The 27,662-nt window shown below is 31.2% G+C and overlaps 1 protein-coding gene across 1 annotated transcript in view; it reads right to left on the bottom strand.

The window, feature by feature from the left end:
• Positions 1-9,783: 9,783 nt before the first annotated feature.
• Positions 9,784-27,662, bottom strand: part of LOC118204979 (VWFA and cache domain-containing protein 1) — a 117,764-nt gene continuing 99,885 nt past the window's right edge. Inside the window, exons 21-28 of the mRNA XM_085810981.1 lie at positions 26,094-26,192; positions 25,765-25,830; positions 25,583-25,669; positions 19,173-19,288; positions 18,898-19,014; positions 17,519-17,664; positions 15,036-15,272; positions 9,784-14,446 (exon numbers count right to left, since the gene is read on the bottom strand). Coding sequence (XP_085667107.1) covers positions 14,079-14,446; positions 15,036-15,272; positions 17,519-17,664; positions 18,898-19,014; positions 19,173-19,288; positions 25,583-25,669; positions 25,765-25,830; positions 26,094-26,192 — 1,236 coding nt within the window. The 3' untranslated portion in view covers positions 9,784-14,078. The remainder of the gene's footprint in view (positions 14,447-15,035; positions 15,273-17,518; positions 17,665-18,897; positions 19,015-19,172; positions 19,289-25,582; positions 25,670-25,764; positions 25,831-26,093; positions 26,193-27,662) is intronic.

The raw sequence follows: 27,662 nt of genomic DNA, 5'->3' as shown, positions 1-27,662 counted from the left end.
CTAGAAGATCAGGATTAAGCCTAGGTGTTCCCCAAAGTTTACTACTTAGTTCTACGCTATTTTCCCTTTTTTTTTGCGGGCATGTCAGGTGCAAGTTAATTCTAATTGATGTGTGGGTTTGTATGCTGATGACATTTTTATTTGGATTATCAATTCATGCATTTCATGGGCTCAGAAGGATTAATTTGGCTTTCGTTTATTTATTTTAGTCTAATTACAAAAATTTTTAACTCTGGCTCGAATGAATTTGCCTGTCACTAATTTTTAGCTTGCTAATAATCATAAAATAATTTTCAGTCCTTTAAATTCCTTCGTTAGCATTTTTAATACCAATAAACATACCTACAACTTGGAGCTGAATAGCTTCCTTTTACGAACTGTGATTGTGAGACACCTTGGATTTACTCTGAAAATTCTCATTCATTTTCATATTGCCAATTTGATTTTTAGATCCAAATAGAGACTTAAAAGTTTACCTCTGACAAGAATTAGGGTGTAGAGTTTGAGGACTTAACTCCAGAACTGATTCGAAAAATCGATTCACTTTACTGAAAACTGAGCGAATGAATAGAGTTCAGAAAATTGAGTCGTAGTTCTTTTATAATTTCACGGGAAGTTTATATTGGAAGGATGCTAGGAATAGAGATGCGTTCTCACTCCTATTTGTTCATAAATTTCAGTGACCGAGCGAAAGCCTGATTCGTGAAAAAAAACAGCGGAGCTCTTTTAGAGTTCACCGACCGAGAACTGTTGTTGGAAGCTTGCGAGGAAAGTTGGATTCCCATTTTAAAGGAGAAAAAGAATCTTTGTTGCCCCATGTTAAAAGGAGTTTAATTTTCACCACTGCCCAATTTTTTTTTGGGGGGGGGGGGAATTATTATTAGTTCTGTGTGGAAAGGCGTTTCTAGGAAATTTCAAAACTGCAGTTGAAGGAAATCATTTAAGTTAACGTTTGATTGAGTCTATTCTCCTCGCTTTTCGCTTCAACCTTCCTAAGCGTTCCCGATCTCACTGCTCCTTCGAATCTTTCTGCTATTCGCATGTATCCTCGGTAACAGTTCTTTTTCACTCCGCCTTTACGATGTTTTTCATCGTCACTAAAAAAGAACTGATTCAGTTCAGCGAGCAGACGGTTCTGTTCCGATCCCACAAAAGAATGGTTTTTGCTGTCTTTATTGGAGTGCTGATGCCTTGAATTTAAGGCATCAATACGCAAACTGTGTGAAAACTACGTACGCAGTTTTCATACGCTCGACTTTGGCCTGTAGAATTTAAAAGCCCATTTCTCTGATTACGTTAGACATAGTTATATTACTCTATCGTGAATCTATATATAATTATTAACACTACAATACCGCAAATTTGCAATTACAATAATATAATTTGCAAACCTCAGAATTGCAAATACATAAAACAAAATTAGTAATAAATAAATAATAGTAAAAGCATTTTTACAAAATCTTCAAAACCATTCCTAGATAAGACCAACAAAAGGAAATAATTATGTAAAAATATAGTACATCTTTCCCAACTTCAGATAGCTCAATCCCAAATCTAGAAGCAACCCAGGCCTCATTAAAAACAAGAAACAAGTGTATCGTAGTGTACTATTTTAGGTTCAGAAGGAGTCTTTTTATACTCACAATGATGTCATAGAGTTTCTTGAGAACACAAGGTCCTTCTGAAGATGTCCTAAGCTTAGGAAAGATCTTCGGAAAGTGCTTGGTTTCGTTTTCTGGACTCTCCGACCTCCGTTTTGTCATTTTTTCAAGTCCTCATACACTATACAAATACTTCCTGCTTCCTCTTCTAGTAAAATGATGATCGTCCTGTAAAGAACTGCAAGTTTTTCAGGTATTGTTCAGGCAAACAAGACGGTTTCGGAAATCAACCATAGACTATGTCAGAATGATGACAAAGATTATAGGGGGATTATATTATAATAAAATTGATATTATCACAAACTGCACTTTCTTACGCTTACAAAGAATGTTTATTCCTTTGATTAAACTTCTTTGTAATGATTTTCAGTATGGTGCAGAGGAAATGTTTTCTGTGCTATGCTACAATTCTTTAAATACCATAGAGATGAAAGTTGTATCCTGATCCGAATGAATAAGGAATCCTCCAAACCGAAAAATTCATTTCTGAATGTAAATATTTCTGAAATTCGAAGCTCCATTGTGAGACATGCAATAGATTCCAGTCACACAATGAGATAATCCATAAAAACTATAACGTACAATTTATGACTAGTTCTTCACGATAGGATTTTATGACTAGCTGTCGGCCAGAGATGTTCAAAGCAATTCTGTCTCCACTGTAATCACCCGTTTGTGCTTGCAGACCTTCTCATGCTCCCAGTCCCGGATCTAGGGTGGGGGGCAAGCCGGTGTCTGTGCCCCGGGCGGCAAATTCAAGAGTCGCGCTGAATTGTATTTGGAATGTTGTCAAATTTTGATGCAACATTAGTAGTTTTAAAGCCAGGTTTAAAACCTCTTTTAAGAATATTTATAATTAATTATTCGAAACCTTTTAATGGAGGAAACAGTTTTAAAAGTAAGCTAAGTACAGCCGAACACGACTCTAAAGGTAAGATCAGAGAGAGGACAATAGAGGGACTCCAGGCGTCACTGAAAAAGTCAAAGGACCCTGTCCCTCTGCCAATCCAACATGCAATTTTATTACAAAGGTACTCCGTAAACGCCTTGGACTTTGATCCCTGTAAGTGATGCCTAGTGCAAAGAATCTATATATCTTTTCATTCAACTTCTTTGCCTAGAGTCTGTTGTCCTCTCTCCTGGCGGGAATATTCAAATGTAAAACAGAACGATAGTATAGAGGCGCCTTGTTTTTATACCAACGCCTCTTGCGAAATAAATGGAGAAATTGTAACTCTTTCTTAACACCCAATATAAATTAACCTTGAACCAATGAAATAATTAAAATTAATGTACGTCGAGAATATACAACAGAAATGAAGTAAGGCATTTTGATTTTTTGCAGCCAGTCAGCAACCCAGGCTTTAAAAATGGGTTAATTTTTTTTATAGTTTTTAAAGTTTTTTTAGATTTTTTTCGTCTCATTTTTTTAATAGGACTGCTTCTAGTATTCCTCACTATATTTAGCGAAACGCAACCACTTAGTTAGCCGGGCATGTCCGCGACGCGGCCTTAATTATGTCAATTTTTAGCTTTTCTTATTAAGGAAACTTATACTGTATATTAGTTAGGGTATAAGGAATCATGAGAGGGTCTAGGAAAAAACTCTCAGGGGCAGAATATAGAATCAGAGCAAGAGATAGGACCGAACAGAGAAAACAAATTGCTGCTAAAATGAAAAATGGCTTCATGGAAAAGACAAAACCGTCAGATCCTGCTGCAACTTCCGATGGTGCCGAGATTCTAAACGATATTGATATTTCTTGCAATTTGCATGACCAAGATGAAGAATCTGTATTTATCATCCTCAAACAGACTTCATTTCAGCAACTGAGAGAACAACTTTCTTCATATATCCCAAACTAACATTTAGAGGACATGAAATTTGGATATATTCATAGTATTTTCTCATTTAAGTGAGTGTGATAGTATTTTCTCATTTAGGTGAGTGTGGCAGCAGAAAGAAGACTTAAAATCTTTTGATTTGTCGGACCCAGGTAGTTGGCCAATCACAGAAAAAATGAACGATCAGCGACGATCTTTCTTAGCAGTCAAGCTGTAATATCCAACAACGTAGACAGGTACACTGAACGTGATGGAAGACATTTGACATCTTCATTGTGGCACAGAACATTAGCAAATAATGAAAGGCTTAAAAGATCTTAGATTATATATTCTAAAACTAAAATTGCAATTTTTGTACACCCTGTGAGACTTATCAGAAACATGCCACTGCCGTTAAATTAGTATTGTGTACTACAGGATTCACTAATTGGAAAAAAGCTTCCGAAAGGTTAACTGAGCACGAAATATCTGAAATACCGCAGAGAGTGCATGATTAAGTGGTGGAAAGACTACATCAAATGATATAGTGTTAAGGCATCATTACATTAAGAGACTAATTCACACAGAGAAAGAAAAATGGAGAAAGATCCTACAGGTGAGTATGGATGCTGTATTGTATCTTCCAACAAACTGTCTTTCTTTCCGTGTGTCTAATGAAATCCCTGGCAGTCTGCTCACAAAGTGTCCTCGGCCTAGTCAAGGCAATTTTTTTAATTTAATGACTCTGCTAGCCAAACATAACTCTTAAGTACCAGTTAGAATACCTAAAGAAGAGACAAGTATCATATTTAACAAAGATAATTCAAAATGAAATTACTGATGTAATGACGAAAACAGTTCGCAATAGCATTTTATATGATATTAAAGATATTACAGAAGCTAAATATTATACAATAATGTTTGATTGCATTCCAGATGTGTCGCATACAGAAAAAATGAGCCAGGTGATTTAATACGTAAAAAATATGTGGTGATTTGTGTGAAATAAAGGAGAGCTTTATTGATTTCCTAGAAATTGGTGGAAAGACAGGAGAATGTATTTCTCAACGGATTGTGGAAAAACTGACACTTGATGATTTGGAATTGACAATGTCGTGGTCAATTTGAGGATTACGGATCTAACATGGCCGGTCTTGCCCCGAAGCAGTGAACTTCTTTGGAAGTATCCAGAATATATTTAGCTTTTTTGTCGGATTCACTATTCGATGGGATATTACGAAACGATGTACAAAAACCAACTCAAAAGGAAGCAGCCAAACGAGATGGTCGTCAAAATATGTGGCTGTGAAAGCCCTTCTAACAAATTTACCAGAAGTAATAAAATCCTTGAAAGAAATTAATTATCTTTCAAAATACTACATTACTATTTCAAAACTAATTATCTATTAAAGTACGAAGCAGGACATCTGCCACATGTTGTAAAAAATCTTATTGAATTTATTATCAGCCTGATAATTTGGGCTAATATTCTTCGAAAAATCAATCAAATAAATACTGAAATTCAAATGGAAGATATTATTCTTGCGCGTTCCGTCGCATTAATGGAAGGTCTGACCAAAATTTTGCAAAAAATGAGAGAAATTCCTGCGGAATATTGGATAAAAGAATTTAAAGCAGCAGCCGAAAAAAATTAAAGTTGAACCTATTCTGACAAATAAACGACTTCTAAAACGCAAAAAGGAATTTGATGAATTGTGCGAGGACGAATAACAACATTTTATGTTCAGCTGCTTTCTATAATGCAATGAAAATTGTATTTGATCGAATCTTATCAGAAATTAAAACGAAGGTAAACAGGGCTATTACATTAAATTCAAATTTCCATTTCTCAATGCTCGTGAAATATTGAATATGCCAACTGAAGAACTGCAAAAGAATGGAGCAGATCTTTCACGAAAATATGAGCGAGATCTCTAAACGCATTTGAGTTCTGTCAGGAACTTGCCGTTTTTAAAAAACAAGTCCCAGTGTTATTCGTCGACATAAAAAATCTTTTTATCTCTTGCAACAGATCTACACCTATAATTTTCAGAATGCTTTTCACAATATTAGTATTGCCCTGCGGATTTACTCTATGCTTCCAACTACATCCGCAAGCTGTGAGCGACGTTTTAGCAAATTAAAACTTATTAAAAACTATCCGAGATCATCAATGAGCCAGGAGTGTTTATCAAGTCTCGCAACAGAAAATCAAACAGTACATCAAGTTAATTATGACGATGCCATAGATTTATTTTCAGAACAAAAAGTTCGCAGAGTAAAAGTTTAATTTCGTAATTTAAGAGCGTTAGGTAAGAACTTAAAATTATTATTGAAACAAGAATTATGAAAAGAAGTACAAATACTAACCTTTTCCTTTCAGCAGTAGCCCGCATTGTTGTTATGTGTAGCTAATGAAAGTTAGTTACGTAATTAATGAACTCATCTATTGTACTAACTTATGTAATCTATTATTTGTAACTAAAGATTATTTTTATTACGAGTGCATAATCAAGGGTATTGAAAGACGTACATAATTTTAAAGGTACCATAAGGTATTTTTCATTCTTTAAGCGTAACATTTTTGCTAAAATCTTCTTTAAACATAACATTTTGTATAAGCATAACTATACAAATTGCTATTATCCATCACACAATGAATGTTTCTTTTATGCGGAGGTGTTCCATTTTTCGATTTGCATGGAAGTATCGTGTGTCGAAATACTATCAGTGCGCTGTCAAGAGTTCTAAATTGTAAACAAAAGGCACTCCATCTGGAGACAGAAGACCTCGGAGCAGTGCTTCACTCACAGTGCGGGGTTGGCCCTTCCTTTCTTTCTTACCTCCATGGTCTCGCTAGTTATTGTTGCAACTATTGCAAAATTGCGAATTTCAGAGAAAATGATTATTACAGTACAAAAATAGTCTTTTGCATGAATATGTAAATATTTATTATGTTATCGGGCTTTGTAAGAACGATAGTAGAGTTCTTGAGTAGGCTACAGGAAGGCATTATTGTGAAATGAATATTTAATGTGTTAGGTTTAAAGTTACTATTAGTATTGAGAAATTGGTACAAAATTATTCAATCCATTGCATTAGTGATTTGTAATTTGCTTATATTTGTTTAAATGAAATTTTTTATTATTTAGTAATGTCTGATGACCATTTTTGTGCTGTGCTGAACTATTTTAGTATTTAGTGCTGAATCGTTTTCTATTAGCATCATCATTTATTAGTGTGAGTAGATATTGTTGCAAATATTGAAAAAAATCCCCATTTCCCATTTCAGGGAAAATGTAAATTTGGTTATTTCAGTGCACCGGAGAAGTAACTGCATTAAGAGGGTTCACAAGGATTTTTAATTATATAACTTTTGGTATGTATGTTTGGCCACCAGCAGCTGAGATGTAAAGTCTGAACACTGGTAGTTCGGTCGGGAGTTAGAATCAAGCGAATTAGCTGGCTGCATGGGTGTTTCCGCCGTTTCGCTCATGCGTAACTTGCATATGAGCCAATTACTCTTAGAAAGACCTCAGAAGAAATCTTCCCTCTTAGGCAGGTAGCTCTCTTATGCTTTGCCATGAGAAAAGAAACTAAACCATTTGTTATATATATTTCTTTTAGAAAAAAAAATAGCACATAAGGAATTTCTTACTATAAAATGGATTTTACATTTTATCTCGAAAACTACCTATTTCTACGTTTATGTAGAAAACTAAAATTTGTTATAGAAACTTAAAGATGGGTAAGGGCGGCAATTTTAAGTTTTTGCCCCGCCTAGGAAGAATGCTAAATCCGATGCTGTATGCTCCACATGTAAAGTAACATTTGAAGCCTTCTTTAGGGCTTTGACCTTATCCCAAAAGAGTATTCAAGTACTTTACGAAGTGTCTTCTTATCGTATCATGACCTGCTGATAAGACTATTGTGAAACCATGAAAGAACATTAATGACTGATTCAAGAACAGCACATATCAGAAGTACCAACCCAATAGAATAAATCAGAATATTGAAGTGCTTTAAATATCGAGTGGTGAACTAAATTTACAAATTGTCCTGATGTGGTGAGTTCTTCCACCTTACCCCAGTCACAGGTTTAGTCCAGAGACATACACTGCTAAAGGCAAAGCCCCAAACTATCTACTTCCTTCAGTAACAGTCACACATAATAAGTGCAGTCCATATCTCTGAAACTACAGATCAATATTTAAAAGCATACCATATACCATATGTAAAATTTTAAACTAATAGTGCACACTTTTAATATAAAAAATAAGATCGAAATTTACGGGTGTGTTACATGCTGGGTATAAAAATGATAGATTAAAAATAAGGAAAAAATTAGCATACAAAAATTTGATTTTTACATGTACCTAAATGTTGTTTATTTAAAAGAAATGACACATTTTATGAACTTAAACTTTCAGTATAGGATAACATGAAACTTCGTCATGTTCGTTTTCCATTATATCCTCGGGCACATCATGAAATTTTTTTCATTTTAACCATCATTGTTACTCTGATCCATAAATAATCATCATCTGTTCCATCTTTCACCAACACTAAACATCCTTGCTGCAGCACGATTTAATTTTTTTTTGCAAACTGATTGACTTCACATGTGTTGTTTCATTTGGCAGGAGCCATATTTACTACTAAAAGGAACACTAGATCAATTGTATTTCAACTGAAGCAAATGCGATTTACTAAAGCCTTCGATGTTCACTTTAAAATCACGCCTTCAGTTGACCACAGAAAGAGATCCGACTCCTAATTCTGTGAATTCATTCAGGCCGGAAGGGTATTCTTAGCCCAAATTCTGTCATCTTTTCCTGGAAACTCTAGAATAACATTCTTGTGCACACTCACATTGAATACAACTCCCCCCTTTGCAGAATTATTTACTCCCTCAAGCATTTCCCCCTACACACGTATTGTTTCCCTTATCAATTCAGTATACCATTGTCCTCGCCGGAGAAAAATCTTCAAACGAATGACTTCAAATTATAAGAGCATCGCACATGTATCTTTCAGGTTTCTTCGTAAAAGAAGGGTTATACGGCAAATATATCTAAACATTAATAAATGTAGTTTGAAATTAAAGGTGCGTGTTATACGCCGGAATACACGGTAACTGAAATATACTCGGTGGCTGTCAAAAATTGCTTCCTAGGCCACCAGCTTAAGATAACTTTTTTAAAGTGTTAAGTAAACTAACACTACAAAATAAAAATCTATTTATCAACAGCAAAATTTCTAATTGTAATTCTGTAAAACTACTGGCTGCATCTGACATTAATTAAATCAACAAATTTTTGCAGCAACATATATATAGTAAGTCTCTTCTTTTACTTTTGCTCAAATGGTAGCATATATTTTTTAATATTCTTCTGTTCATATTATTGTGCACTCAAAAAAGAAATACAGAAACTTTTAAAACTGAAATTCTTTTTGATTTAAGTTTTCCTTTCATTCAGCAATACAAATTTACTTACGAGTTGACAACATTAGATACTTTTACTTAAAACAATGTTTCAAATATACAGTCCTATGAAACATTAAAAAGATGGAATAAATTGCATTACTTAGGCCCACCAGTAGCAGAGCGGTTAAGTCCCTGAACACTGGTAGTTCGGTCTGAGGTTCGAATCCTGCGAACGGGCTGGCTGCATGGGAGCTTTTTCCCATGAGTAATGTGTTAATATGAGCCATTTTCTTCTAGAAAGTCCTCCATAAAGGTATTCCTCCCTTCCGTGTAGTGCCTCAGGGCAGAACACATTAATAATAATTGCAGTACTTGCGTTATCACTCAAGCATACAAGGAAATTTAAATGAAAGTTAGCTGTTAAGAGGAAAGCAAAATTTTGATGGTTTTAAGTAGCTAAGAATGAAAGCTATTAGAAAACTGATTCAGATAAAAAAGGTGTTAAGAACTAAAATCCAAGTTCTTAAATTGTTAGGAAGACACATTTAATTTGGTATACCCTTAAAATGGTAAGTGGAAATATTTGACAACTAATTTCTTGCTACAGGAATGCAAACAGTAATTGAGAAGAAATCTGAAAATTAGATAATTACTATGTCTTTAAAACCAAAAAATAAAATTCATGACACTTTTGAACTAATCAGTAGTAAAAATATATACAAATATTAATTTTTTGGTTTTAATAGTTTGAAACATTGCAATTTGAGATACTAAAAAAGCATGTTATTATTAAGCTGTTCCCAAATATGTTAGGAAGTTTTAAAATTTATTTATATTATAGACCTGTGCACAATATTAAAACACACATAATAGCTAAAATTCTTTTATTCAAATAGTAAGGCAATTATAAAATTAAAGAGCTAGAAATAACACAGTTAATTTTTCTATATGATTATATGATTCTGCAAATATTATATATAAATTGTCTTTTATTCACAATCAGTGGAAAGAATGCAACAAGATATACTAGATTAAACTCACCTTCACTTAAACTAAATTATAACAAAAACATATATTTTATGCTTATTATATGCTTAAAAACAAAATACAACTTTAGCTACTTAAAAAATATTTAAATAAGATTTAGGAAAAAAAAGACTATTGATATTTCAAGGTACTAATACTGATACTGTAGAAAATTAAACAACTTAAAACATAAATTATAATAACATATTTAAAAAAGAATTAAATACTTTACTCTAGTTAATGCTAGGCTTTGATTTAAATGCATAGATAATTTCACACTAAACTTTAGGATAATTTAAAAATTGATTAAAATCTCTACGTAATCAGATCACAATTTTAAGCCTGATGTTACCTGACACAAATAAGATGGCATATGAAATCAATATATATATAAATATAAAGTTTAATGTATTTACAAATTGTAAACCTAGTATAATCTGAATAATCCCTGTGCACTGTAAGCAGTAACAATTATAAAGATCATTTGATATCATTCATTTAATTGCAGGTTTCAGCAAGGCATTTTTATAAAGCATAATTACACTTCTAATTGCATAGTTAATGTATAACATACATGGCAGAAATTGCATGGATACTCGGTAGTACGTTTTGACACATAACTCTGCTTTAAACATTATACAGACATAAATAAAGACATAATAACTATTAAGTATTATGCATAGTTTGCATGCGACATATCTACAGAATTTATATTGTATTATAAAATGCTATGATTTAACATATGAACAATAAAACCCATCATAACAGTTTTTAACAATGACAATGCATACTTGGCTTGAGTCATTTCATTTTGCCATATATACAAATGATAACAATAACAGATAGCTGCCACACAATATAAACTGTTAAAATTGGTTACAGATGAACACATCATGGAGAGCACTGCCATCATAGTAATGTTATCTATCTTACACATTTCTAAAAAAACATTACCACACAAATCAGATATATAAAAGATGTGCATTATTATATGATAATATATGGCTAAATTGTTACCTAAGCTGAAAAAAAAAACCCTAATTTAGCTTTGCAGTCTTTGTTACAAAAACCAATAAGAAATAATAATTTATAATAATAAATTTGCAGTAACTGTATTCAGTGTAAGATAAAGTTTTGATGCCACTATCAGATGATTTTTTTTAATTGTGTAAAAATTTGACACTTATGTCACCCACACAATTAATGAAACATACTATTTTGAAAAATTTGTAATATTTAATCAGTAGTTTGAGATGTTTATAAACATATAAAGGGTCTGCAAAAAAATGACAGATACTTTTATGAGGGCTTTATGAAATATGTATTAGGTATAATGGATTAAAAGTGCTTTTATTCAATTCAGTTACCAAGAAAAGATTATGTATACATGTTTTTGCAATGTACACAGGGGTGGGGAGAAATGGATTATAAATACTTGCCTATTCAAATTGTTTTATCTTCAACAGTCCATTTAATTGTAAAAGTCAACAGTTGGATCTCTCTAAATTAGTTGTATATGACATCATGCATAAGAAATTGAGATTATATCTTTATAAAATTCAAATGATGTTTTCAGTCAAACTGCAGGACACCATAAAGTTAGGAAGACTTAATTCTTGACCATTAAAAATTTGAATTGGTAAGTATTTATTGTCGAGTGATGCTTCATGTGCATAACCAAAGCAAATGCAAATAATGTTTCTGAGCAATAGAATTAAATAAAATTACTTTCAATCCACATATCATCTCTGAAAGAGATCAACAACAGATCTCTGAAACTTTTATTCTTTTCACAGACCACATACAATTTTTCTCTTTTATACTCAATACCAAATAAATATAAAACAACTTGCTTAACATTTGTACTATTAAAATCCACTGGAATAATTTACTGATTTCTTTGGCTGAATAAATATACATTTGTTTAAAAAAATCCACAGTTAAAATATTAATTCTGCAAGTATTTTAAATTATTATATCTTATGGAATGGCCGAGTGGTTCAGACAACTGAATACAGCGGGTCTGACCGTGTTCAATCCTTGATTACAAGCTGGCTGCCAAATGCATCACAAAACCAGATTAATTCACTTCTTTACTTTTGATATGAATAAGCATTTTTTAAATCAATTTTAAAATTTTAACATAGTTTGAGTCTTGAATGTAAATAAGTACTACCTTTGCATTTAGTGTACAAATGTTTTGTAAAAATGAGTATTTAAAACACAAATTTATACTTATTTTCATGCCTGCAAAACAGCAGCTGCTGATTCAGTATCCATGGCTTACTTAGAGAAGGGAAGAACACATTTCAGAATAAGATCTGGCATTAGTATAATGATAAATAGAAATTTAAACATGTTCAGCATTGACTTCCCACAACAACATTCACTATGAATATTTGTCTTTTGGGGAAATGTACCCATATTATATACATATATATAACACACACACACACACACACACACATGGGACTCCCTTCATAATAACACCCATCATAAAGATGCTCTCACTTTTACATACTTACTATTTAGAGAGACAAATTTTCATATGAGTAGCCCAGCATAAACTTGCCCACACCCAAATACAGATTAGCTTCTAACTTACAAAAAACAAACCTTCATAAAGGTGACTTTAAGCCAGAGAATGAGCATGCAAATCGAATTTTTGGTTGCTTTGATAATCAAAGTAGCAAACTAAAATCCTACTTGCATAGCAGTGGCCCCAGTATAAAAAAAGGAACATGCATGTTTGTGAAGGTTTGCTTTTTACATGTTAGAAGCTGTTCTGAATAAAGGTGCAGGCATGTTTATGCTGCGGCACCCGTATGAAAATTTCTATAGTTCCAAACAGTTATCAACTTTCACAAAGTATATTTATGATGGAGTACTGTCATAAAAACATACCAAAAATAATTTGAACAGAACTTGTGTGCTTGTTTAAGAATACAGGTCACACTTTAGATGCTCTTGTTAGCTTAAATATTTGCTAGATGCATGTAAACAGATACTGCTTTTGCATATAAACAGACAAACTCTTTTTTTTTTTTTTTTTTTTTTTGTTTCTATACTCATATGTGTTATTTTTATTTTGCCATGAAATGGTACATTATATTGTATACTAGAGGTATTGCACTTATTCACTGCTCTGTTTGAAGATTAAGCTGAAATGATAGAAACTCTTCATTTCATATGTACAAGAAAAAAGGCGGAAAACAGTATAGAATAGTGTTTAATGTATGTTGCATTATTTTAATTTGTAGAGAAATATGTCGAAATCTGCATAGTATACTTTATAATTATTATAAGTAAAATTATAAATTTCTTATTATGCTTTAATGCAACAATTAAACTACACCATATTAGACATGCTGCACAAACAATATGTTTAAAATCACATTCTTTATTATCTATAGTTGCATACAGCCATGCTAAGTCCTGGAACATATAAACCATGGATATGGCAACATTGAATAGTAATACTTTCAGATTTAAAATACTATTTGGTATTTTACTATTACATTCGAAATTTAGTATTCAAAATAATGAATTGCTCATTTAAAATTATTCATGAATACTATTGAGTAATTTCATAAGAAAAGAACATTAATCCACCATAACTACTACTATTATGTAAGATAATTACAGATTATAGGAAGCAACATATTGGGCGAATCCCATCTCACATTAATGTTCATGAATTTAATGCTTTTTGCAATTTGAGAAAAGATCTGGCATGGACTCCATTCTTTGAGGAAAAGATGAGACTCCTAACAAATGAACTAAATGTTTACAAAGTAATTAAATAAAGAAATAAAAATGTGTTTAAATAATGATGAATTTGTTTAGTGAGATGACAATCCTTCTGCATATGGTGTATGGCAGCGAACAATATTTATAATATAAAACACCTCACATATTGAAATATGATTTATAACAAAGTCAGGTAAATAATTTAAATAATTCATATACACATCTTAGGTAAGCAATCCTGATTATTATTAAAAAAGAGAAACATAAACAATTACATATGAACTGAATATTGTGGCATGATTATCTATGTAACATAACCAGCATGTTACATAAATGCAGGAACAAAGTCACTAATATACATATTTACAGAACATATATTACAAATTGGATTAATCTACATTTTCTGAGTGCACTTGCACTTGTGCTAACACTTTGCGTGGCATCCATGATGGCCCTGTGCATTCCATTTTCATAACTGACGGTGATATGGAACATGCTGCGGACGGCACACAAGAAACTGGTGAAGAAGTACGACTACCACTACTGAATGAGTGTTGAGATGTTGGATTGATGAGCCTGTCTTTTCCATTTAATAGAGGTTCAAAGTATGGAGTCAATTCTGAGTCTTCATGTGGTGTCATTGTGCTGTAACCATGATCACTATCACCACCTGGTGGTCTTCTGTAATTTGTAGGAACACGATACGGTGATATTGCAATATTATCCATGTTAGGCAGTAGTTGACACATCGGAGGAACTAAAATGAATAGAGAAAGTTACATTGCTTCATATTTTAGATTACAGTCTTGAAAAAAAATATACTTAATTTCTTAAGATGAAAAATGCAGGATAAAATAGCAATAAGCTAGATAATTTTGGATGATTTTAAATAGATTTTAAAGCTGTCCTATATAATTTGCTACCAAGCATTCTGCAATCACTCAGCAGATTTTCACACCATGTGAAATGTCTCATGTTTATTTTGGATAAATTTATTAATAGGCCATTTTCTTTAAAATCTGATTAAATCACTTTTGGAAATAATTATGTTATCTTCACTACATCAAAATATAAAGAAGATTTTCATCTATAATATACTCTTTAAAATAACTACATATTTTAGGACAAAATGATAATGATTGCAATAATTCAATTAATAGTTTCAAAAACTGTTACATTTATTAGCAATTAATCAATATGTACATAACATTTTAAAATATATATTTAATTTCACCATTTTAAGAATAGACAGTTAGCATGAGCATCAGTTTAAAACTTAGATGCCCAGGCATTCACACAGCAATTATGAAGTTAATCTTAAATTAAAAAAAATAAAAGACCTCTACCTGAATTAATTGGCTCTTGGTATGGTTCTAGTTCATCAGGCTCATTATTAAGTTGAGCCATCCTGAAATTTGAATCTGGAGACGATGATCCAAAATGAGACGAATTACTTCTTAGAACATGATGGCGATAACAGTAAACTCCAAGTGCAATTGCAAGGAATAATATAATTAAGCCTCCAGCAACAGGTCCGACGGGTGTACTTTTTATTCTGAGGAATTCACCTTCTGGCAAATGCTCTAAATAAACAAATAAATACTGATAAATAGATAATCCACACTATTTTAAGATCACAGCTTTGCAACACTTTTCTTTGACATTACAAAGGTCTTTCAAGCAAAAATGTCAACTTTTTTTGGGGGGGGGTGAGCAGCTGATCCTAAATATTCAAAAATCATATCTGACATAAGGCAACTGTTGTCTTTTTTGAACCACGATGACGGCAAAATGCAAATGACATAAAGGGCACTACATGACAGAGAACAAGGCGAAGAATTTACTGAAACATTCCGGAAAGAAACAAAGTCATTCTGAACATTACTACTTTGAAAAGCAGAAGCCTCATTTCTGTTCCACCCAGCTGTCTAATAACATCTGGCATGAAAATGAAACCCAAACAAATGGTCTCAAGACACTACTACCCCAAAACTACCAAACAAGGAATATAAAACAGTCAAAATGACTGTTAGCCATAATTATAAGTACACAGTTTAATACAAATAATTTAATTTTATTTGTGATCAAAATGACTGCTACAGTAATACTATTTTATACATATAAAAATAATCTGAAAGGTTTCAAATTTTAAATTACGTCCAAAGAGGCATTTTTTTTAACATCTTGTGTGTTACCTTTATTTATTAAATATCAAGTTCTTTGCACTTAAACCATAAAATTCAGTCCAACAGCAATGTTGCAAAATAATTTTAAAATGAGCATATCTTTAGAATTTCCAATACACAGTTCTGCACATTGGAGATAAAAAGCCCACCCCTGTAGAGTGTCGCCATTGCTCGCTTTTAAATCGTTGAGTTTGTTAATCAAAAATTCGTATTCGTTATTTTTTTAAAAATTCATTTAAAAATAAGTTTTACAAAATATGAAATCGATAATAAAACAAATTCCAAATTTGGCCTTTCAGATGCCCATATTCGCAGTAAGATTACATCATTCAAAATTGGATGGCTCTAGGTACTATCACAATGCAAGAAATACACAAACATTTATGCAAATTCTTCATTATTTAATACAGAGCAACAGTATTTGGTGTCAATGATTTAAAAAGTGATTTGCCATTTATAGGATTCCGACACAAAAATGCAAACGAAAACAATAGTCCTTCAGGGACAAAGCCATTTTGGACTAAAAAAAAAGGGGGGGGCTGCAATTTTTATAAAACTTGCTGCTTTGCCATAATTTGAGACACAGAATCAAAATATGGAAAAACTAGTAGATTACTTCAAACAAAATCAGATTTTATGGTAAAATATGTATGCTAGAACAACATCATACATAAATTTAATATATAATCATAAGTCTCACATTTGAGACAAGAAAAAATGCAAGTTTAGTTTCTTCAATCAGCCAACCAGAATGGGAGATACACAACTGCCCTACTTTTTTTTGAATGACTGTACATTGCCATTTCATAATTTTATTACTATACCTATTCTGAGTTACACATTCAATCTTCAATCAGTTTATTTATAGTTACAGAAATTAGCAATGCTCATATCACATGAATGTGATTGAAATAAAACATCCTTTTAACTCATTCCCTGCATTGCAGCCACATTTTTTAATAACTAAATATTCCCAATTTGAATTTAACTCTTCATATTGCTTAAAAAGTTAGTATATACTGACTACAAAAATATTTATCATTCTATTTATTTACATACATTTTTATATTTTCATTCTGAAAATCAATCATTTAGAAGTTGATGAAATAGCATTTTAGAAAGTTGCAAATAGTTTTGTTAGCAAAGCAAATATTATCTGTTATATCTTTTAAACTAACTATCCATAGTGATTCAGCAAAAACTGTTTTCACAATGTATTTCACTTGTGAGTGAGATAATTTGTATTTTCATCCTTTTGAGAAATACCGAAATCACGCTGACGCTCGCCTGACCCATCGGTGGGTTATATTTGTCTGTTCCCTGAGGCGGCATGCTTGTATATCAAAAAATACAATTATTATATTATAAAATATATAATTTTTATAATATAATTATTTAATTTTATAATTTTTATTTATAATTTATGTTATAATTTTTATTTTTAAATTTTTTAATTTGGCGTTGCGCCGCCCCACAAAACAGACCGTTAATTCAAGCACCACTGCATGAAAAGAACAATGAATATCCGTGTCGCCGTCAATGTGTTAAAAGACCTACTTTGCGGCAAAAATGAAACAAAATCAAATTATTTACATGAGCATCACATAATTATAATTAACTATATGCAAATTAACGAGACATACCGATAATTTCATCAGCATAAGGTGTCCTGGCACCTAAAACTCCTCCAAAACATTTTCTTTGTTCAGTGCAAAATTTTGTTTTCAGAGGCGTAACACCGTCTGATTCAAGTTGACACCATTCACAACCCAGGATTCCAAAACAATCACTTAAAAAAAAGAAATTTAAAAAAACAGGTGTTACATTTTAATATATAATACATGTAGACATGAAGTGTAACATTGGTGTAAAAAATTATTATCAGAAACAAATTTATCCATTCATCAATTTGCACATAATGTACCAGGACAGTCCCCCTACTTAATTACCTCCACAGGCGATGTATTAAATAAATTAATGAAGTAATTTTGTGGAGCAACACAATAAACACACAATTGTCCAACCATGATTTATTAGCTGTTGTCTTCATAATTCCAGAGCCTGCTTTAAAAACTCCTTAGGTATTGGATTGGCAATGGCTTGCAACATCCCATTGCAACAATTTGTTCAGTGATACTACCATGAGGCAAGTTATTGAACACTGATATTAAACCAATATAACTGACATGCAGCACATGAGAGCTTTGATTTATTCATGTTTGAAATGCTGGAAAGAATGCTACAGAGGATTTGAAAACACATAAACTAGAATTTTTCATATGATGGAGGAAATACGGACTTCTTCAACAACTAATCAAGATAAGTTCATTACATTACAATACATTAAGTAATGAGTTTATTTTATGGGAATAAGCATATCCCAGACAAACAGTAAGTCAAAAAGAATCATCTTGTTACAAATGGCCACAGCAAATTTAATTAGACCATATTAAACCTGTGACATAGCTGCCTTTGACTATTTAAGAGTCTTGCCACATAGATATTGATGAAAGAACCTTTTGGTTACCCTGTTGGCCAAAAAGAGGAAAAAAACTCTTCATCTGGCCTCTAAAATTGTCAGACTTTCTTGGAAAAATTTTCCAGAGGATGAAACGAAAAATATTTGTTAAAATATATTGTTTATGTGTCAACCATGCTATCTGACCTTAATAAATTCAATGTTAAGCACATCAACTATGCTGTGAACTGAAAATTAACCACAGAATGGATGTGTGTCACATGACAAAAGGATCTCGCAGTGAGCATCTGTAACACGTGACCAAAAACTTGGATAGCAAAAGTTCTATTTGATGTATCACAGGTAAATTTGTGCCCATTAAATTGTTTTCTATCACCATTTGCAGAAGGATGATGACTTACCACACATTTTCTATGATTTAACTTAATCTTAGAGTTTACAGGCTTGTACATAAATATAATAAGAATGTTACTTATGTATCACATATTTGTCTAAAAATTTAATACCAATATATCTTTCAAACAGATAAGCGAATTAATTTACCTTAATTCAGTTCGCAATGAACAATGGTGCTCATAACATGGCTGCAATGTTTCTAAAATATTTGTATCAACAACAGGCAAGTTAGGCAGCTCAGGAAAATAAGGACATGTTGGATACCTGAAAGTATACACATATAATTTTACTAAATTATAAATGAAAAATACACAAATTATGAAAATTATTATTATGAAAGGCTTAAATTATTATAGAAAATACACAAATTTGAAAATGTTTAAAATATGTAGATCAAAACTGTCTACTTCAAATACACTCACCGATTGCTTTCATTAATTAATTGACCAGTACACAAATCCATTTTAAGAGGGCATTCACAGGGACATTCACATTCTGTGGGCTCCATACGATGACAATTCAGACACTCCCTGTCAGTCTGGAAAAGTAATCATTATAAATACATTCAATTAATGACATTATGATTTCAAGATTTTATAACTCATACATAGATTCATGACTGCTTTGCTACATATACCATATGAAAAAGAACTGGAGACTTACATTGTTGCTGGAGATCAATATTTTAATGCTGCACGCACACACATTGTGAAAAAACATTTGTATACTATTTTAAAATTTATAACTAACAATACTCTCTTGAATTTTACAATGCATACTGAAAATTTATCAACAGAGAATGAAATTTGCTTACTTAAATGGAAATATTATTATTAAAAAATTAAATACTTTCAACACAGAAAAATAGAGTCCTGTAACTTGCAAGATTTAAAAAAACAGGATATAATTAACCTTACAAACTTAAAAGCAGGTGCGACACCTTAGGGCATGTGCTGCTAAATTTAAAACTGAGAAATTGTTCATTGAATCACTAATTTAATTAACAGACATGCAAAATGAAATGAGTTGTGCATTATCACTTACTGTATCTTTCTATACCTCCCTCACTGTAAAAGAAGTGTACATGCTGAAGAGTTACAGCATTCAGCCAGCAAAAAAATTTACAATGTGCAAAGCAAACGCCTCCCTTCCCCTTCTTCTTTCACCTGCAATGCAGGGGATTGGCTGAACTTTGCACTCCAGCATGTTATCACTTCATAGTTACAAGGAAGGAATATTCCATACTTCATCAAATTTAAAGAAATTCATTACTAATTTTTAATAAGAGTCTGGTGGTAAGTTAAACAATTACTAACTATTAAAATGTTTGCCTTAAATATAGACTGAATTATAGAGTTATAGCGACCTGGAAACATTTTGATACAAATAAATAGGGTTTAGACTATTAATGCACTAGTATAACTTTTTACATGTTGACATTTTCATGGAATACTGAATTCTTGTTCAATTTCTTACATGTATTGCTAAAAAAAAAAAAAAAAATAAATAAATAAATAAATAGAGGAAGGGGAGAGATAGAGAGAGAGCAATAAAACAGTTGGGGCATGAGAACAGCACCACATACACAGAAGGATAAAATGAGGTCTGAAATTTAACAGTATGCCAGAGGCAAGTGTTTGAGGTTTGCACTGTATTTTGCATTGAATTTAAAGCTCAATTATTACTTCTTTAAAACTTCCACATACTGGAAGACTAAGAGAAAGATATTTTCTAGAAATTTGAAGCAACATATACAATTGAAGAAAATTAGCCAGTTAGTAGAAAAGGTGGCCCTCCTCTTGATGTCTTTTCAATTGTTTGGTAGGAGAGAACAAATTATGGAATTATAGATGAAATAAACAAATTCACTGCATCAATGGCAAAATAATTAGATAAATGCTATAGTATGTGGGCACTTTTTCTTCGAGGATTTTCTTCCTTTTCAGGAAAACTTTGCATGCTGTTGCTGAGGCAGCATTGGCATCATAGTTTTCACCACTGGTTACATTGTACTTTATTATCGAGGTACCTAATAAGTGGGTTTACCTCCTATGAAGAGACAAACAATTTACATCTGTGCCTTCTCTGGGATTTGAACCATGGCCCTTCGGTATGGTAGTCAGAGTTACTAACCACTTTCCCACCTGCATAGTAGCTCCAGTTAAATCAACAGAAGAAAATATCTAAAAAGCTTCATAACGAAGTTAAAATAAAAAACAGGGAAATTTTAAAATGTTGATAGCTTGTTTATGCTTCTTAGTAAAAGAAGTGCTGCCGTTTAGATGCCATGGTGAATTTACAGATTCAGTAAGTGGTTGATTTACATAGATAGCATGGATTCATTAATTTTTTGCTTTAAGAACCATTTTCTCTTAGAAGCATTTTAATGATGTTTTGACAATTAAATACACTTTTTGAGATTTCCAAAAGAAAACCTTGATATTGCTTATGAAAAAGAGATTGCAAAGTTTCAATATATGCTTGTGTCACAGAGAAATGATTTTGAAGCAGTATGGAAAAATGATAGCACACAAGAGACAAATGAATTTTCAGCAAAAAGAACGTATGCTGACATATGCAAAATTCAGGTGACTTTGAGATTTTACATCAAATATCCCAAAGATTTGGTTTCCTTAATAAACTTGAATTTATAACCCTTTTGAATGAACAGAACTTTCTTTTTACAATTCTAATTTTTCCAAAATATTGCTAAATAAATAAAGGGCCAGTTCATACTGCAGACTGCTTGATTTCATAAAGCTTAAAAATGAGCTGAATGCTTTAAATTCTTCTGCAGAGTCTGAAAATTAACCTGTAGAACTAGTAATACCAACAATATTCATAGCATTATGAATGAAACTTACAAATTATCTTAATTCATTCTATCAGCAGAATGAACATTTTTGGAATGATCATTATCAAAAGTCAGATAAGGTCTGCATTCTTCAATGGTTGCCAGCGCATGTCAACATCACAGGTAACAAGAAAGCAGATAAACCGGCAAAAGAGGCTTGAAATCTCAACAATAATGTAAATGCCACTATCTTGATAGGAAATGCAGCGGCAAAATACAGAATGATGGAACTTTCAATTCAAATAAAGCACTACCTCTATAATATCAATGGAGATCGACTTATAACTAAAAGCATTGTCAGACTTAGAACTGGCCATCACAGAGGATTGAAAATTGACAGAGAGGGTAGAAAAACTTACAGGAACTGTGATAACTGTCTGCATGCAGAACTGACAACTGCACATATTTTTGACTGTCTGGACATTCTTGCTGAAATGCTAAAAATTGGGGGTCTTGTTTAAGAGATTTAACTTCTATGATAATAGTATTTTGCAGATTGCCAGGGCTACCATCTCCACCTATGCCACTATTTGAATAGGTTTTAATCAAAGACTTGATAACAATATCATTTTCAGCCCTGAGAAGACGTAATAATTATATTAGAGTAAAGCAGCTACAAGCGAGATTAAGTGCGCTTAGTATATTATATAGCAAGGAACAACATGTTCTGAGAGTTAAAGCATGGCCCTGATTTTGTGAAGATATTATAAAGAAATTTACTGTTTAAAATAGGACAGAATTCACATTAAAATAATTTTAATGAATGTAATCTAAGCATTATTTTTAGATTTTTTTATTGTATCTCAAGCCTTAGGAATATACTGTTATTTCCATAAACCGCATAAAATGTGTATCTTCTATGTAAATTTATCATGTAAATATCTAGATGAAAGGATTAATGGCAAGTTTTAGATATTTATTATTTGTAATTTTATTTATGTTTTAATATATAAATACATAATTATATTTTGAATATGTGTAATGATAATTCCCATTCATTAATACACATTTTTCTTCAAGCAAAAAGCCAGAAATATTTTGGAAAAAAAAAAAAAAAAAAAAAAAGGGGGGGTAGGAAAAAGTGTAAAATTAATTTTATAGAGAAAACTGATGCATATTCTGAGAATTTTGAATAATCTGAGACAATTACATTTACGAATACTTACTATGAAAAGGAAAAATGCTTACTATGAAAAAATTAAAAAGAAGACATTTTAATTAATTACATAGCTAATTTTGCTTTTACTAAGAGCTGTTTTGTAAATTATGCTTTATAGCTATATACCTTGTTTATTTTTCAGATTTAAAATATTGTATAATAAGTTGCCAAAATGAAACTTTATAATATGGCAGCGAAAAATAAAAATGTTTTATTTTAATGTTATTTTTTAAATATAATTCTAATATATTACCATTATTTTAATGAAATTTATCAATGTTACGATGTTTAAAAAAAAAAAAAAATCGCCAAAAAATTCTCATCTCAGAATAAAAATTTTTCCATAGAAACTGATCTTAAAATCGCCAAAATGTTGACAAGTTGTCAAATATAGAACCATTTAATAAAAGAATTCACAACCCCAAAAGCAAAAAGTTGTTTAAGAGTATTAGAAAAAATGAATTTCGAAATGCTTATGTTTCACTTCTTGCTTAGAAACTCGAGTATCCCATCATTTATATTAGAAATAGAAACAAATTATAACGCATGAAGCCATTCAAAAGATAACCATATACGTCAGTGAATTGCCAAAAATATTCCTTAAAAATGCTAATTCACACTCAAAATGGCAGTCGTAAAAAGAGAGAGAAATTTCAGATGATTAAAATTAAGGACCTTCTACTGATTTTGGACAAAATTAAGGAATTTTAAGGACCAAAAATCGATTAAAAAAATTTAAGGACCTTTAAGGACCATACGAACCCTGTTAAAGTACACAATTCGAATGAATGTACAGAATAGAGTTGTTTTTTTTTTTTTTTTTTAACAAGGTGTGTATAGTATTGTGGATAATTTTAGCAATGTACCTCACACTTATGTAAAGCAAAGTTACACATGAATTTTTAAAATATTGTATAATAAGTTGCCAAAATGAAACTTTATAATATGGCAGCGAAAAATAAAAATGTTTTATTTTAATGTTATTTTTTAAATATAATTCTAATATATTACCATTATTTTAATGAAATTTATCAATGTTACGATGTTTAAAAAAAAAAAAAAAATCGCCAAAAAATTCTCATCTCAGAATAAAAAATTTTCCATAGAAACTGATCTTAAAATCGCCAAAATGTTGACAAGTTGTCAAATATAGAACCATTTAATAAAAGAATTCACAACCCCAAAAGCAAAAAGTTGTTTAAGAGTATTAGAAAAAATGAATTTCGAAATGCTTATGTTTCACTTCTTGCTTAGAAACTCGAGTATCCCATCATTTATATTAGAAATAGAAACAAATTATAACGCATGAAGCCATTCAAAAGATAACCATATACGTCAGTGAATTGCCAAAAATATTCCTTAAAAATGCTAATTCACACTCAAAATGGCAGTCGTAAAAAGAGAGAGAAATTTCAGATGATTAAAATTAAGGACCTTCTACTGATTTTGGACAAAATTAAGGAATTTTAAGGACCAAAAATTATTGACAAAGGAATATTGGTTGACTCTCTGTACATTAAGACAATTCAGATCAAACAAAATTTAATAAAAATTATCCTGAAAATTACTAGCAGTGGGAATATGCAACTGCCACAATTTAAGTTTCAATTAATTCAATAAATTTTATTTACTGCTAGGGAGCACTTTTTCTTTTAGTAAAGATTAAAAAATTAAATCCAGAAAATGTGATAATGAAAGAGAATCTTTTGGTTTTACCAGGAGAATTGACAAGAGAATGCATACTCAATTGGAAAATTTCACTTTTTAACTGATATCTCAAACATTTCAAATCTGTGGTTCCATCACCAACATCATGAAATTGGGTAGCTGGTTATAAATAATGACAAGTATTTTCAGATGCTGGTGAAATATTTTAAGAATTCCTGGTCTTAAAAGGCTATTGTAAAACAAAGACATTATTGTACAGCAAAATTATTAAAACTTTAATTTTGATAAGATTAATAATAACTTACTGAAGAAAATAATAACCTGCATCAAAACAGAAAGTTAAAGATAGCAATTCACAATCATAGCTAATCGTAAGTTCAAGAGAATATAATTCTATCTATCTTCCTTCATCACTGCCATGCCAACAAGAGAAAACTAGAATGTGCAACATTCACTTACAAACAAACGTGGATCATTTGGTATTACTTATAATGTACAGGGTTGGATAAAAGGAAAAACGCTGTACCCCTATGAAAGCCGCAAATGAAATTTTGGTTCACTAAATGCTCATAGGTAATGGTATGGTAAAATAATATGCAGAATGACATCATACCATCATTTCTTAACAAAAGAAATTTCAGTTAATTGGCAGAAACATTGATTTACGAAGCCCTTGCTCTTTTTTTTTTTTTTTTTTTATTATCATATTCTCTGTTCCTACAATGTGTGATGGGAAAAATTTTATGCGGGATGCTTAGATGTAAGGATAATTCCGATTATTTGACATCCAGATTTCAAACTTTGTACTATTCAATGATATTGAGAAATAGAAGTATACACTGAAAATAATGAACAGAATGCTATTAATGGATGCTTGTGCAACTACTGGAGAGAAGAATCATAGAGACTTAACCTGGAACTATGCAACTAGCTACACATTCTCTGAAACTACACAAGACAGCCAAAAGATAGTATTTATGCAGAAAAAGATGCTTTGGAGGGAGAATTCCAAAGGAAAAATTACAATATATTATTGCAGATAACATTTTTCTTAAAAAAATTTGAATTTCAGATTTTTACATGCAGACTGAAGAAAATGTGTATTTTAAAATGCTAAAATATGATAAACATAGTTCTAAATTACATCTTACCATGCTGCATGGACAAAATGCTGTTATTCCATCACACGTCTGATTAACTATTCCAAGAAAAATGTTGGTACCATAAATATGAATTACCTATAAGAGATGAATTCAGATGTTTTAATGCTTGTAAAAAGGTAAATTACAAATAAAAATATTTATTATTAGCGTTAATGAAAGAAAATCATTACATGATACTTAGTGCACTGTTCTCCATGGACAGCATTTGTGAGAACTGTGTCCAAACTCATGTTGAGCTATAAGGGGAAGAAGAAATCCAAATTTTAAAATGTTAAAATATATTGCAAAGTAAAAAAAAAAAAAAAAAATGCACATTAAAATACAAATTATTGACAAAGGAAGATTTTGAACATAAATTCTGGAAAAGTATAGTAGTTCCTAGAAATTAAGTGGGGGTATTACAATCTCCCAGTAAAAATATTATCGTCACGATATTACACAAATAACGTTCATACTATATACTTAAATTGATTATATTGTATTTGAAAGTTGCTCTTACCTGATAATACCTCTGGATTGTTCTATCACTATAGCTATTGCAAACGTTTTTGGAAACGAATTCCCGATGATTGAGAAGATCATTTGCAACAAGAGGTTCCTATACAATTTATAAAAGTTTAAATTAGCTATGTCATAGTTAATCTGGAAACATAAAATCTGATTAGTACTGTTGCTATTATAAAAAATAATCTCTTGTTTTCTACAGCTGCATGATTGGCACATAGCTATGATGCAAAAAACCATGGTAAACCAAAAGTTAAAATCTAATGGCTATTTTGAAGTAAAGCTTCAAAAGTATAAAATCACTTTTATCATTAACCAATGAAAAACTGGAATGTATGTGTTCAACTTATAATGCTGGAAACTCATTCTAGTAACAAAATCCTTAAAATAAATCAAACTGCATAAGTAATTCCAATTCTGGAAGCATTCATCCTCTCATTTACCATACATGAAATTTCTTCAATTGCAATCTATTTTTAAATGAGACTAACAAGCTCTTATTCTAAAGTATTTTCTACTACTATAACTTTCTGAAAAAGGAAAGGGGCAGGGAATATCATTTACTGAAATTTATAACAGTCTTTTTTATTATTTTTAATTTTTGCCCAACAACACTCTAAAGGTATTAGAGCCACCCCCAAAATACAATTAAAGAAACTCATCCAAATAAGAGTATAGCCACTATTTACACTTCATATGATAAAAATTTCTTTCCAGCAATGAAATTCTACACATCTGGAAATGAATACAAGCAATAGATAAAACATTTAAATAAACGCAAAATTCAAGAGTTAACCAAAAAATTATATTTATTGTGGATAATTAATTATATGGTCCACTGTATGTACAGTGAATCCCCCCCCCTCTAAAAGGCAGGAGGAAGTGGGATAGTTCCATGTCTCCTTTTCTGTTCCACCTATTGGTGAAATTCAACTTGTTTCTCATGTTTTGAAAGCATAGCTTAGGTTATTATTTGGACTTTTCTGAAATTACAATGACTTCCCCCCCCCACAGTTTGATTCTACATCTCAACTTAGGCCAAAGTGTCAAGTTTTATACAAACTGCAGTAGCAGTCTTTTTTTTTAAACTAGCACTCAAAGCTTTAGCTCTGTGATGTTAATTGAATTTGTTATATATTCTGTCATAACATTCAAAATTTAGGTTTAATCTAAATAATATTCAAATATTTTTTCCAATTTATTAAAAATTTTTTTGAAGTAATTTTCGAAAACAAATTTTCATAGCAGATAAAATCCCCGTGCAAGCAGTATGACTGAGTTCTATGAATCAATAAATAAAATTGTATTTTTTTTAAATATAATTAATACAACACTTTTCCAATATACAGAAAGATCAATAACTTTATTGTAAAATATAAGATAGTTAATATTTCCAATGACAATAATAAAGACAGAAAGATACACAGGATACCATCCCTCCCAGTTAATAAAACAGTCATTAAGTAAAATGGAATATTTGTACCCTTAAGATACACCATACCAGTTAAGGGCAACATATTTCTAATTTTTACATTATATGAAAAAATTACAATTAAAAATTGTA

This window comes from Stegodyphus dumicola, chromosome 2, assembly GCF_044657685.1.
Source record: "Stegodyphus dumicola isolate Sdum_Otavi_A_Nest chromosome 2, ASM4465768v1".
In the NCBI taxonomy this organism is placed as follows: Eukaryota; Metazoa; Arthropoda; class Arachnida; order Araneae; family Eresidae; genus Stegodyphus; species Stegodyphus dumicola.
Note: the sequence above shows the minus strand (reverse complement) of the source record. Positions and strands in the feature narration are given on the sequence as shown.